This window comes from Atractosteus spatula, chromosome 8 (assembly GCF_055471065.1).
Source record: "Atractosteus spatula isolate fAtrSpa1 chromosome 8, fAtrSpa1.hap1, whole genome shotgun sequence".
Taxonomy (NCBI): domain Eukaryota; kingdom Metazoa; phylum Chordata; class Actinopteri; order Semionotiformes; family Lepisosteidae; genus Atractosteus; species Atractosteus spatula.
In genome coordinates, this window is record NC_142713.1 from 32,138,725 (window position 1) to 32,152,046 (window position 13,322).

Consider the following 13,322-nt stretch of genomic DNA (forward strand, 5'->3'; position numbering starts at 1 on the left):
GCAGCCTGGCCAGGAAGAAACTGGCTAGAGACCCTGTGAGGCTAACAGTGACTTATAAAGAGTTATATACTGTAGCTCAGTGTCTGAGTTGGAAAAAATATCTGGGTCAACAAAATCGAGGTCACTCCACAAAGGGAACTACAATAAACATCTCAAATTCCACTTGGGGCTTGCAAGAAAGCACATATGTAATACTGCAAACATGTGGAAAATGTTTTTGGTGTCAGTTTAATTTTTTACAAAATGTATATGTTCTTTAATTTTCAAAATACATTGCATTCCTTTAATTGTTTACAAAAAATTATATAAACTGCATGAAAGTGGCACAAGTAATGAAAAAATCCAGTATTCTCATCCTCATGTACAGTAGTTGTACACGGGAGTGTTTTTTGTATGTCACCAGGTATCACCTAATAAAGCAGAGCATTACATATGAATTCTGAAGTTAATGAATGCAACATGCTGACACATTATAATAACATCAAAATGTCAAAGTAATTAATTCTGGATGTATTCATATTGAGGAACAGCAATATGTTCAACAGATGCTAAAAGTTGGTGACAGAAAATAAATTCTAACCAAAAAGTCCTGCAAGCTGTTATATTACTAGTTTTTAACCATTATTTTGTATGAAAAGTACTTTAAAGGCTGCAAAAGAAGGAACATTTATTAAGAAATAACCAAACCATTTAAATTTCTGAGCAATTAAAATTAATGAATTCCTCAGGTTTACAAAATTATATTATTCATATAACTCAAATCTAATTCCTTATTGATTGACACCTACAGTACTACTTTTTGGGTATAGTATTGACTTACTACTGGTTTTGCATACAACTACTGGTCTTTACGTACAAAGATTGACACAACCTGTTTAGCATGTTCAACTGTTAAAACAGAAGACTTCCTATCTAAAATCAGGCTAATCTTACACAATCTCAGTTATTAGAATACACACACTGCTGTGACGAATGTGGACTAAACAGGTTACCTTGTAATGAGATGGAGATTGGCATGTATTAGGCTGTATGTGATGAGCCTTAATAATATGAGTTACCAAACCTTTCCATCTGTGTTGGGATACAGTACATTATGCATCTTCTGAATAAATGTTATGCTCAAGTAGTGTGTGAGTAATGCATTTAGATGTTAGAGTTTAAGCATTATATCTGAACTTTGAATGAGAAACATGCTACTATTGGACAGAAATAAAGTGAAAAATGAATAAATTTTATGCAGTTGGAAAAAAAGAAAGAAAAAATCTTATAAAAAAGGTGAGAATTGTCTGAACACAGTGATGGGATAAAGGCTTACTGCTTAACTCTTATTTTTCCCTGAAAGCTTAAAGGTCATAATTAATGTGTTTCTCTTTACTTACAGCTCTTGTGGTGAGATTTCTGACCAAGCGTTTCATCTGGGAATATGACCCAACGCTTGGTAAGTGACAATTTTAGACAGTATAAGGTAATCATTTGTTGCTGGAGTCCCAAAATATATTGCTGTTGTAAGTTTGAACTTACATACCACCAAAAACATTTTTTATATACTTAATTGTAGGCTTTGCTTGGTCATACAGTACCTATTAGGGCCAAATCTACATCATTTATTAGTGTGATGCTTTATCCATAGTAATTTGGATACTTGGCTGTGAACAATTTGACATTTTACAAAAACAATCAGAGTGTAGTAGCTTGTTCAAAGGTAAAAAAGAAGTGCCTCACCAATGATTTCAACCTTTGACAGCCTTTCAGTCATGAGTCAGAGGCTGAAGCATTGCTCTGCACTGTTGCCCTGTGTGGTTGTGACAATGTTATGCACTATGCAGTATTTTTCCTAGTAAGGAGAAAAAAACAAAATAAGACAAATTAAAACAGGTTACAGTGATGTTCTACAATGATCTTGTTAGACCACAGACCTCTACCAGACAAATCAGGCTGTCCTAGACAATCTCCAAAGGGGTAACTGTATGTTATATATAGAATTTGTTGTTCAGTTGATATTTTCTTTGGTTAGGTACAGATGTGGAAGATAACCTGAAAAACTGTGTTTTTTGTTACTAAATGTGAAGCTCTGCATGTACAGAATAAATGGCTTTAACACTGAAATGTGTGGTAACAAGTTGGAAAAAAAATAATTTACAGTGGATTTTCCGTTCATTTTGGCATCTGTATAGTGGTTGGAAGCAATTAATGAGAACAACATGGTGCTTGAGAAATACAGGCTAAGACTGTCATACTGTATGTAAATCACAAGAAATTATTTTATTTTGTATCGCACGCGGTAGGACATCTCGTGAATTCAAGATTCAGTTGGGATCAAGATTTATGGGGGGATATTAAAATAATTCCATTTAGCAGACAGAAACTAGGGGTGATGTGACAGAGGTGTTCAAAGCTTTACTAAAGAAATAAACATTATGTAGTCCAGATGTCAATTCAAATGGTTTTTCGGGCTGCAGAGCAAACATAGACTGAAACTTAGTAAAAGGAGATTTAGTATTTAATTAGGAACTGCTGAGAATATAGAAACTTAAAATGTTTTGGAACACTCTTGTTTTTGAACATATAGTTCCAGTGCCAGAATTAAAACAAAATGTCAACCCCACCATCAATCACAAATTCTAAACCCAGCATTGGGTAGAAAGGAAACAGGAGTCAAATTAAATTCTGCTAATTTTCCACTGTATTTGAACTTTTTTCTAATGTGCTTTTATGTCTAATTTAATTAAACATGGTTTTATTAAATATTGGGTTATATTTGCCACTGTATTTGTATAGTTTTTATATTGAATATTGTTGTTTGCTTTAAAATTTAATTAAGTTTGAATGTAATTTATGAACAGTCTAAATAAATGCATCACTAAAACAAGAAAGTCAAATATGAAATGTATAGCTCTATATCAGATGAAAAGGATTAATAAGTTAAATTGCATTTCTGAAAATAGTGTCGTGTTCCCATTATTAAATTTAGGTAATGATTAAATAGCCTAGGGAAGCACTTGAAATACCTTTTGAAATAACTTGTAACTGTAATACATTGTTTTCTAAAGGTACTTTTTCCCAACTTTGCACTGTAATTCTTTTTCAAACTGAACATGAACAACTTTGGGTGGCATGGTTTTCTAAGAACCTATTAGAGAATGGATGGATTGCACAGCTACAGTACAGTATGTCTGAATCTGAGAATAAAAATTAAGTACTGATTTAATTTTAAGATACAGTATACATTCACACTTTTGGTGGTTATTTAAACTAAATAACTTTCCTTAACTTTCCTTTTACTCTCCCCTTTATTTATGGTTTCTGTAGCTTTTGTTTGAATATTATGAAATGTTCATGAAACTTTCAGCAGAAAAGACATTTAGGAATATATTTCGATGTGAATTAGCCAATATTAGCCAATATTTCTCCAACTTAAAAAAATGTTTTGCAGAGTGACCACTGGCAATATACTAGATACTGTATGCCCTCTTGTACTGTACACTTGAAAAATAAGTTATATCTTATAAATTAGATACTTCATCCAGTCAAACAAGGTAAGGCTCCATTTGCTTTGATTGTAGAGAAGAATAAGTCATCCAATACAAAACTGTCTACTGATGTGGTGTGAAAGTCATTTTTCTTTAGGAAAATGTGAATTTCAGACATTTTTCAGAACAGCATGCAGGGAAAGCAAATACTCTTTCAATAATTTCAAGTAATTTATTAGTGAAGCCTTGCTCAAGCTTGCTTTTCTACTTCACTTTGTACACTGACCCACTAAATCATCTCCTTGTCGAAGCTTCATCTCAAAATCTTGTCAGCCAGGAGCAAAAGAAAAAAAATGAAGTGTCAGGACCCCTCAAGAGACTATTCTACCTACTGTAACTGTGTGACACCAAGCCTCACTCTACAGGCATACTCTCCATTGTGAGGCATATGCTTTAGAAATCAAAACCAGTGCCTCCAGCTAATCCAATTCATCAAATTCATTTTTTGGCCCAGTTAAAACATGCAGTGAAATAAAATATCGGCCTATTGCTTACATTGCAAAGGTATTAAATGACAAGGCAACAAATTCATTTGGAATGAAAATGCAATGAAAAGGGTACAAAATTGGAAAATTCTGGAATTCTATTTTTTATGGCCTCCAGATGTTCTAAATAGATAAGACCCAACATTGTGGACTTTTGGATTTTTATTTTATGGTACTTTTCTAGCCAATGAGAGATAAGAGGAATCTTTAAAAGGAAGACCAGACACTGGTCCTCAGCTACTACTTCCTTTATCATTCTATTAGCCCCAAGCTACCTCTCACCCTGTCCACTCATTTTCTGCTCAAAGCATAGCTATCCTTTCTCTCCACTCTCCTGTGCTGCTCATCCTCCTCTTTTGCACCATCATCTTTGTGTCTACCACTCAGGGCCACCTCAAGACCCACTTAATCACATGCATTTCATTTTGGGTTTAGATTAATGCATGGTACTGAAACAGAATACATACCTGTAGTTCGGGTTTTTTAGCCATTCTTGTGCTGTAGGATATCATTACTATTTTGATGTTGTTGAAAACTCTGCATTACTGAAATGACTAGAGATGTTTGCTGGTATTATACAGGAACTGCTTTGTTATGGTTTATGTGGTTATGATAACTAACCACCATACCATAATAAACGGGTGACAGAAATTTATATGATTAGAAAATTAGTGGGATTTGCTTTGTTACTATATCCAAACATATTGATCCTTTGCTCATTGTAAAAATAAACCTCTACTTCCCTAAATAAGATTTTGATAAGATGCTTTTCCCATTTCCACTTACTGTTTATTATATCACTATAAACTGAAAAGGTAAACGCAGTTAATTAGGTTTTGCAGCTAGCACATTATAACTATAATATACAAAAAAGCACAGCAGGGATCTAGTGACTTCAGTCAACAGCTAAGGAAATTTCTCTCCATTTCAGTAAACCATGGGTCACTGAACTTGGCTGGGAATTCTAGCCATCGAAATACATTGTAGCTGTATGACACAAAAGAATTATTCAAAATAAAAAAGCACTTAATACATATCTACTGCAAAGAGTAAGAAAGCTTATTCTCTTAAGAGTTTCTATTGTAGTTTTGTACAGATACTGTACATGTAGATCTGCTCTTCAAATAATTGGTTTAGTGTACATACATTTAGTCAAATCTGGAACTTTATTATTGGATACTATAAGGATATTTCCTTGTAGGACTGAATGTTTCTTTACAGTATATGACTTAAAAAAACACACTTTAACTCTAAAATAACTTTAAAATACTATAACTAACTTAAACTTTAACATAACTTAAACGATCACAGTCCATTTTCCATATTAAACTTGTCCAGTTGATGTTGTTTGGATGCTTTGGAAGTAAACTGTATATTTCACTTAAACCATGGGGAAAACAAAGCCAGTCTCCATATTTCAAACGCTGTAAGAGGCCAAGAATAATTACTGTATATTCCCTGAAAGCTGGCTGGTAATCAAATAGCCTTTCAACAACAGGGTCTGAATGTGATTGAAAATGTAAATGACTCAGAGGAAATCGGTTCAACTGATGGCCTTTTAGCCTTTACTCTTTCAAAAAAAAAAACTTTCATTTCACAGTTGTCAGGTACGTCCTGGATTTTATTTGTAAATATCCTGATACATACTTTCCAACTTTGTACAATAATTTAATTAATGTTTGAATAATTGTGAATAATCATTTTAACTTTAGTCCTTATGCTTCTATTGTCTGTAATTTTAACTTTGATTGGGCTTTAAACCAATACATTAATGCTTCGTGGGGTATGCAAGATTGGTGGTGGTTTTCCTTAGTCAGTTTGCTATTCTCCTTTTTCTTTCACTTTCTATTTTCTTGTGTAGTTTATCATATTTTCTATAGCACACCACTTCAAGTTACTTAAAAAGCACTCAAAAATCAAGTTGTATTATTTCCAGCAACCGATCAAGTCTTGTAGCAGCTACTTTCCTTGTTGGAAGCTGGATTGTGATCTCATCCATAGTACCAAGCAGGTTAAAGCCAATTAGTTTTTCAATGGCACACACTAAATCAGCTACTGTATATACCAGGATTAGGCTGTTAAAATCTGGCATATCATTTTAACATGTACTTTCTACACAACTATTTATATCTTATCAAATAGGTGCTAAAAAAATCTTGTTTAAATGTGTTGCAAGAATACATAACCTTCTTTTTGCTGTTAATAGACATTGTTATGTTAGATATATACTGTGTACCTTCATCTCAGTCAATTACAGCTTTTAAAGGCAAGCAATAAATACTGAAAACAAAGCATCACACCTAAGATTGATCCCCAGTCTTTCTTTTCATCTGTCTTGTCATCTGTCTCTCAAATCAGATGTTGTTCCAGGAAACATGTTTTCCTGTAGACATGTCTTGGCAACTCCACAATAGTGATTAGATCGGTTTGCTTTCGTCTTCTACAGGTGTCCAGAGATGAATGTAAACTTGTAAAAAGAATGTAAAAGTACAGTGAAGCCACTAAGTTCTCATTCCTTCACAAACACACCTTTAACTTAAAAAGTGGATTCAATATACATATTTATTGTGAGGGAAATATTGAAAATGTTATTAATGCTATTGATTTCAGTACTCTGTATACAATCAGTATCTGTTTCAATCTATCCTTGCATTAAAATGACCAGATCTAAATTGTACTGTTTGTGACGTCACATGTTTGAAATTGTAATGAAAATGGACCAAGGGCATCACAAGAATTACTTGTAAATAAGGATGTTTTTTTTATTTTTATTATGATTAAATAACTATTTAACCATTTTAAATTATGCAATGTTTCACAAAGTGAGCTATAATGGTCAAATATAGAATTTAATTTAACTCAATTTTGTATATACATTTTTATATGTTACCTTAAATCAGTGGTTGCTTTAGTCTTCTGTTATCCTTGTTTCTTGGCATCACCAACTGTAATATTATTAGTACAAGATATTTAGTAATTTACTATGCTATGTAATATCTCCACTATTTCTAAAAGGTGTGTGGTATAATGTAAACTAAAATGTATTTTTTACATATCAGTGTTTTGGTAAACTGAACATAACATCAGTGATTCAACAAGTCATTCAAAAGAAAAGTGATTTTGGCAACCTGTTCAAGTGGACTATTATGAGTCATTTAGAACAGCTCTCCACAGAAACTTAAGAAATTTAGAAGTCTCAATTAAGAAACTTTGTTTCTTAATATCCAATGAAATGAAATACTTAGATTTTTAAATATTTCATATTTAGTATATTACTGTAAGTATTGATATATTGAGTAATATATTGAGCATATTAAAATCAATATTGTAATGTATACTTTCTTTATACACATATGTAAAATAAAGATACAGTAAAATGCTTAAAAGATGGTGATCACAATTTTAAGATGATATTGTTATTTGTTCTTCACTAGCTCTTTCCTCCAGTATGTTGACATTAAGAGATAACTGCCTAAGTGATGCAGTGGGCTCAGCTGTGGCATTATACTGTAGCTCCTGGATTCTTGGTATTGAGTTTGCATGTCTTTCATGCATTTGCCATGATTTTTTCCCTTGTAGTCTGGTTATAACCCGAGTTGAAAGACGTGCTGTGCAGCTTCATTAGTTTCACTGTATTGCCCCTTGCATCTGTGTGTCTTGTGACAGATTGGTATCCCATCCAGAATGTAGACCTGACTTGTACCCTGTGCCTGCAGAGTTACTCTTTAAAGTAAAAGCCATTACATAAATGTGCGAATTCTGCTTCAAAGGCAAATCTGGCATTTCAATAATGTAGTTCAAAGTTATTGTGACCCAGAGCTTGTTTCTATTTCTGACATTAAAACAGGAGACGGCTTAGCAGCTGAATTGTTATCTATTGGAATTTTGTATTGTATTAAGACATACTGTATTTGTAGTCATGCACAACTGTCTGTAAATTCCACACCTGTCTTGTGAACAAAGAAATTAGTTTTAACATTTGTACTTTTTTTCTGTATTTTAAGAGTCAACATATCGACATCAAGCAAATATTGACGATGAAGTTGTAAGCATGGAAATATTAGACACTGCTGGCCAGGTGAGTTCTATCTCCTTAGAAAGGTGGTGTCTCATCCTTATGATCTACACATCATATCAAATGTCTGTAAAGTGGTAAAATGCAAACACATAGAGCAAATTGAGCCATATTGAATATTGATAAGACACTCAAATAATAGACCGTCCATATACAGTGTTTAATGAATTTTACAGTAAGTAAACATGAAAAATGTTAATTTAACAGGAGGTAGTCCTGGTCCACCTGTGCTAAAGAGCCCTCACATGAGTTTTTCTTGATTCTGAGGTGATTGCTCTCCTGGCTATATATTAAGATTATTGCTCTGATGAACAAGCAGTTTTTTGTCTCTGGTATTTGTGTTGCTTGTTCTGGTTTATTCCAAATCACATTTGATAGCTCCACAGAAAAGCGTGGTCCATCTCTCTGTCTCTGCCACTGAGTACTCAGCTCTTCTTCCCTTGAACTCTTTTCAAATACAGTATTGCTACTATTATGAACATTTTATTTTTTTCTACATGTATACTTCTGATACTTTGTGTGAATATTGACTGAAACTAATAGACTTGGTTTATAAAATGAGTTTGCTTTTTTTACTCCATTTAATTGTTATTGTTTTTAATGTTGATTAAATAATTGTTTATATGATATGATATACAGTACATGTCCCTGGCCTGATGTGACAGTGTGATGTGACAATACCTTATTATTAATTTGAATTGCAATAGTAAGAACATCTAGCTAAGGAAAATTATTTTTATACCTTCACAGTTATAAGAAAGTTGAAATTTGTTTGCATCCTAAGAGGCCAGTGAATTATATGGAGAAATGTACTGTATGTATGCATTTCCATCCATATCGGTGCCTGTTTACTGTACTGTAAATTCCAAATCTGGAAATTACCACATTTGAAATTAAGTGAGCCAACAACAGATGCATTCCACTGAGCTCTCTGTTCGTTTAGAACTTTTACTTAAGAAAAATCTTTGCTTTAATATAATGCCAATGATTGTATTCCAATGGTGCATAATGGATTATTAAAATAATATGGTCCTAAAATCCTGACTTCACCAAAAATTACTTTAAGGCCTGTCCCATTAGTTCATTTAACTGGGATTTAACCTTATTAAAAAAAATTGCAGTAGGTTAATAATTTTTTAAAACCTTAAAAACTACACTATTGCTAGCTAATTCAACATTTTTCTGCTACTCTACTATATGTTTTTAATGTCTCTGCTTGTGGAATAACTGCATGTCTGAAAAATGCAGGGGACATTATTTTGTTTTTACTGTGCATTTAGTTTATTAACTTCTAATTTTACTTTCACAAAAGTACACAAATTGCAAAGAGTAGCAATGTTTCATAGTTACTGAAAGCAAATGTCTGTTTCAGGAGGACACGCAGCAGAAAGAGGGTCACATGCGTTGGGGTGACGGGTTTGTAATTGTCTATGACATCACAGACCGAGGCAGCTTTGATGAGGTGGTGCTTCTCAAGAACCTCCTTGATGAGATCAGGAAACCCAAGAATGTGACTTTAATTTTGGTGGGCAACAAGGCTGACCTGGAGCACTCAAGGCAGGTGAGCACTGAGGAAGGGGAGAAGCTAGCTACAGAGATGGCCTGCGCTTTCTATGAGTGCTCTGCCTGCACTGGAGAAGGCTGTATTGCAGAGGCCTTTTATGAGCTCTGTAGGGAGGTACGGCGCCGCAAGATGGTCCAGGGTAAGACCAGGAGACGGAGCTCTACCACTCACGTTAAGCAGGCCATTAATAAAATGCTCACCAAGATCAGTAGTTAAAAAATACGGAAACACTCATTGCTGATGGCCTCAGATAATCCAAGTATTAAACCAGCATGTGTGGGATATAAAGATGACTGAAAATGCTTTGGTTTGAAGAGAAAGAAGCAATGACTAGTGCTGCCAGCCTGCATCGTGAAACTTCCCACCAATTAATTATTTTGTATTTATTTAAGTTTTATTAATTCACATCCTAGCAGAATCTGTTTTCTACTGTATGTGGTCCAAGGCGGAGGTAGTAGAGAATTAGAAACACAGGTCCTATTCACCAAAGTAATTACTTCTCAGATTGTAAAAACCCAGCCTTAAACTCAAAGCTGAAACATTGGAAGTCATCGGGAGTCAAGCTACTTCTGTTGTACTGTACAGTAGGTGATGTAATTAATGAGTAAGCAAGTGCCAAGCATGTCAATTATCTGCCTTTGAGAGAACCTGGGAAATGCAAAGTCTTCTTCTGAGGGGGTTAACTGAGAGGCTGTTAAGGCTTAGAAATTTGTTTATACAGGCATTGTTTAAAGAGTAGGCACAAATCCACCCCAGCAAAACACACCTCTAATGTTATGAGTTTTTTTTTGTTCCATCCTGAATTCCTATATATGTGCATTTCCGATCAGATTGTCATGTAGTTGTAAATAAAAACGGCAGCGCTAGGAGTGTCTCTGCTTTCAGTCTCATTTTATCCTTCATTCATCTGCTCTTTCTGTCTTGTACTTTGGTTTTTTGTTCCAAAACTATATATTCTAACTGTATAGAATGGTACACCATTCTATGTACAAAGAGATATATTATGTATATACTTAATCAGAAAAGTGTAATGATTTTGTACAGTACCTGAAGGAAAACAAGCACACCAAGATATGCTTGTAAATACTCTATATGCCCATAGTTATCAGCACAATGTAAATTAATTTATGCTTCAAAACAGATTGTAGTTGTATTCAATTGTGGTCAGAAAATTACAAAACTAATCCTCTTTAGTCTTGAATAAAGATCCTTAAATCAGAAGCTTAACTAAAATCTGAGTTATTAGTAAGAAATACTGTCATTCTACAAGGAGCTTTGATTGTATAGAAAACACTACAATACTTCATTGTAAATACATATTCAAGTTCAACATGTACAAGTACAGGACAAGTTAACAGCATTAGTTAAATGGTTGACATTTTTGTTTTGAACTTCTTCAATGTTAAATTTGTCATTTAGACATTAGCTGTTTATCCTTAACTTGAAAACCCTTAAGTAAATGGCAGGCAAGTGTTATTACCACGGTTTAAAACTCTAAACAACACTCCTTTCTTAGTCAAACACACTGCAAAGGAACTTATACTTAAATAGCGTTTAAAAAAAGCAAGAGCAGTGCAGTACAGATGAAAAGCTCTATATACAGTACTTCCTGCTGATATACTGTCAATTGATTAAAAACATTTATGGATCTTGCAGCAGGTGCTGAACAACAAAAAAGATTAAACATGCAAAAGCTGCAAAACTTCCTGGTTTGACCAATTGAGCTCTGTGATTAATGAGGTAAAAATATAGTTGATTTACTTTATTCTACACATTACTTAAAATGAAGACTGTGTAGATGTTAGATGTTAGAGTATGTAGATGAATTGAAAGGCATTAAATGTTCATGTTCTGGCATTATTCTAACAAATGGATATAATGAAACTCATGCAGGTGTGTGCTTTCTTTAGTGCTGTCAAGAGATTAACAGTTTATTTAAATTTGATTAATTATTGATTACAATTAAATATTAATTTCTATACACTGTTTTTGTTAACACACACCACAAATATTTTTGATGCTGAATTCTATGAGGATTCCACATATAAACTATAATTCTATGTATTAATGTACTTAACAAAAACTGTCTGTAGCTGCACGTTGTATTTTGCATGAGGGAATTGATTAATTGTTCATGAAAACTTACTATATATATATATACTAATGCATAGAGTTAAAAGTAATGCCTTTGTTCATCTTCATCTGGTACAGTATGTCGGTCACGTGACTTATACTAGAGTGTTACAATAAGTTTTGAATAATTAAGGGCAAATACAAATTTCTTATGGTTTCAATAATAAAACAGTGAGACATATTACCAAGCTTCTCTCCTAAACAATTAGACCGATAACTTTGTTAATTTCTGAAAACATAAGAACTTTGAAGAACAGTTCCCATGTAAAACACTCAAACTTTTCAAACTTCAGCCATTTGTTAGAAAAAGTGAAATGTACACTGTGAATGCCCTATGGCTGACTATAAATTAAATTAACATTAAAATAAATCATTGTGTCAATTATTTAATGCAAGAACAATACACTTACTACTTGCAAAGCTTATAGGTTTTGTCAAGGACATTATTTAAGACAGAAAGCTACAGTATCTTTCCGATTTGTCTTAAAATGTCACAAATGTAACATTTTTCATACTTTAGTTCATATTTTTGTGACAAGGAAGCTAATTTTTGTCTTTGTCTTGTATTTTGATTTTTTAAATGTTGTCTTAACTTGTTAAGGCCAGTCAGATTATTCAGCAACATTACCATATTTATAAGACATTTAGTTTAAGCAGTATGCAACTTGGACACCAAGTAGAACTGAAGACAGCCTGGGGACATTTACTCCATGTCTACAGTTAAATGGAGCAGCAAGCAAACTGCACCGCCAGCCTGGGAGTCAGACGTGCACTGAAGAAAGCAAATGAAAGCCGAGACTTGAGCAGGTACTGAAATGTGTTTAGGTATTGTGGTTCTGGGTACTGTAGGTAGTTCATTCCACCTCAGGGGAGGAAGAGTGGAAAATGCAGAGGGCACATAAACTCTGGTGGAAGAGGAGGAGCTGAAAGGATGCAAGGAGAGATAAGGGACTGAAGACAGGAGCAGCATGGAGAACAAAGTGGATGAGACATAGAATTCTGGGTGAGTTGGAGTGGATAGAAGGGAGGCCAGCCAAGAGGGGATACAGTAGTCTAGGACAGCATCAGGACTTTTTCTGGTATAACTTGTAAAGAAGGAACTTCTGTCCTAAAATAATTTCTATTTATATTGTAATTGTAACCCCATGTCCTTGTGTGTCTACTGAGTGAGAATAGTGTGGAGGTTGAAATTATTACCATGTAACAGAAAACAAATCAACCAAAACAAAGCTGGATAACAGTACTAAACTACAACATATGAGAAAGAGGAACATTTCAGGGAAAATAAAAGTCTGACAACTCATAGAACACCCCAAATTTAGTACTTGAACACTTGAACTTTAATACCGACTTGTCACTACTGTATATTTGCTTTAGTGTATACTTTCATTTTTCCCATGAAATTTAAAATAAACTTAATTTCTTTTTTTTCTTCCTTTACCAAATGCCAAATCCAAATTTTATCACTCTGTTCCCAGCCCCTGAGTCAATAGGATCACAAGAGTACTGCTAATGCCAATTTGGATGGAGACACT

General features: G+C 33.8%; 1 protein-coding gene across 1 annotated transcript in view; it reads left to right on the plus strand.

The window, feature by feature from the left end:
- The window catches only part of rerg (RAS-like, estrogen-regulated, growth inhibitor), a 45,197-nt gene extending 33,040 nt beyond the window's left edge, over positions 1-12,157 (plus strand). The window contains exons 3-5 of the mRNA XM_088924239.1: positions 1,382-1,438; positions 8,020-8,093; positions 9,463-12,157. Coding sequence (XP_088780365.1) covers positions 1,382-1,438; positions 8,020-8,093; positions 9,463-9,870 — 539 coding nt within the window. The 3' untranslated portion in view covers positions 9,871-12,157. The remainder of the gene's footprint in view (positions 1-1,381; positions 1,439-8,019; positions 8,094-9,462) is intronic.
- The last annotated feature ends 1,165 nt before the right edge of the window (positions 12,158-13,322 follow it).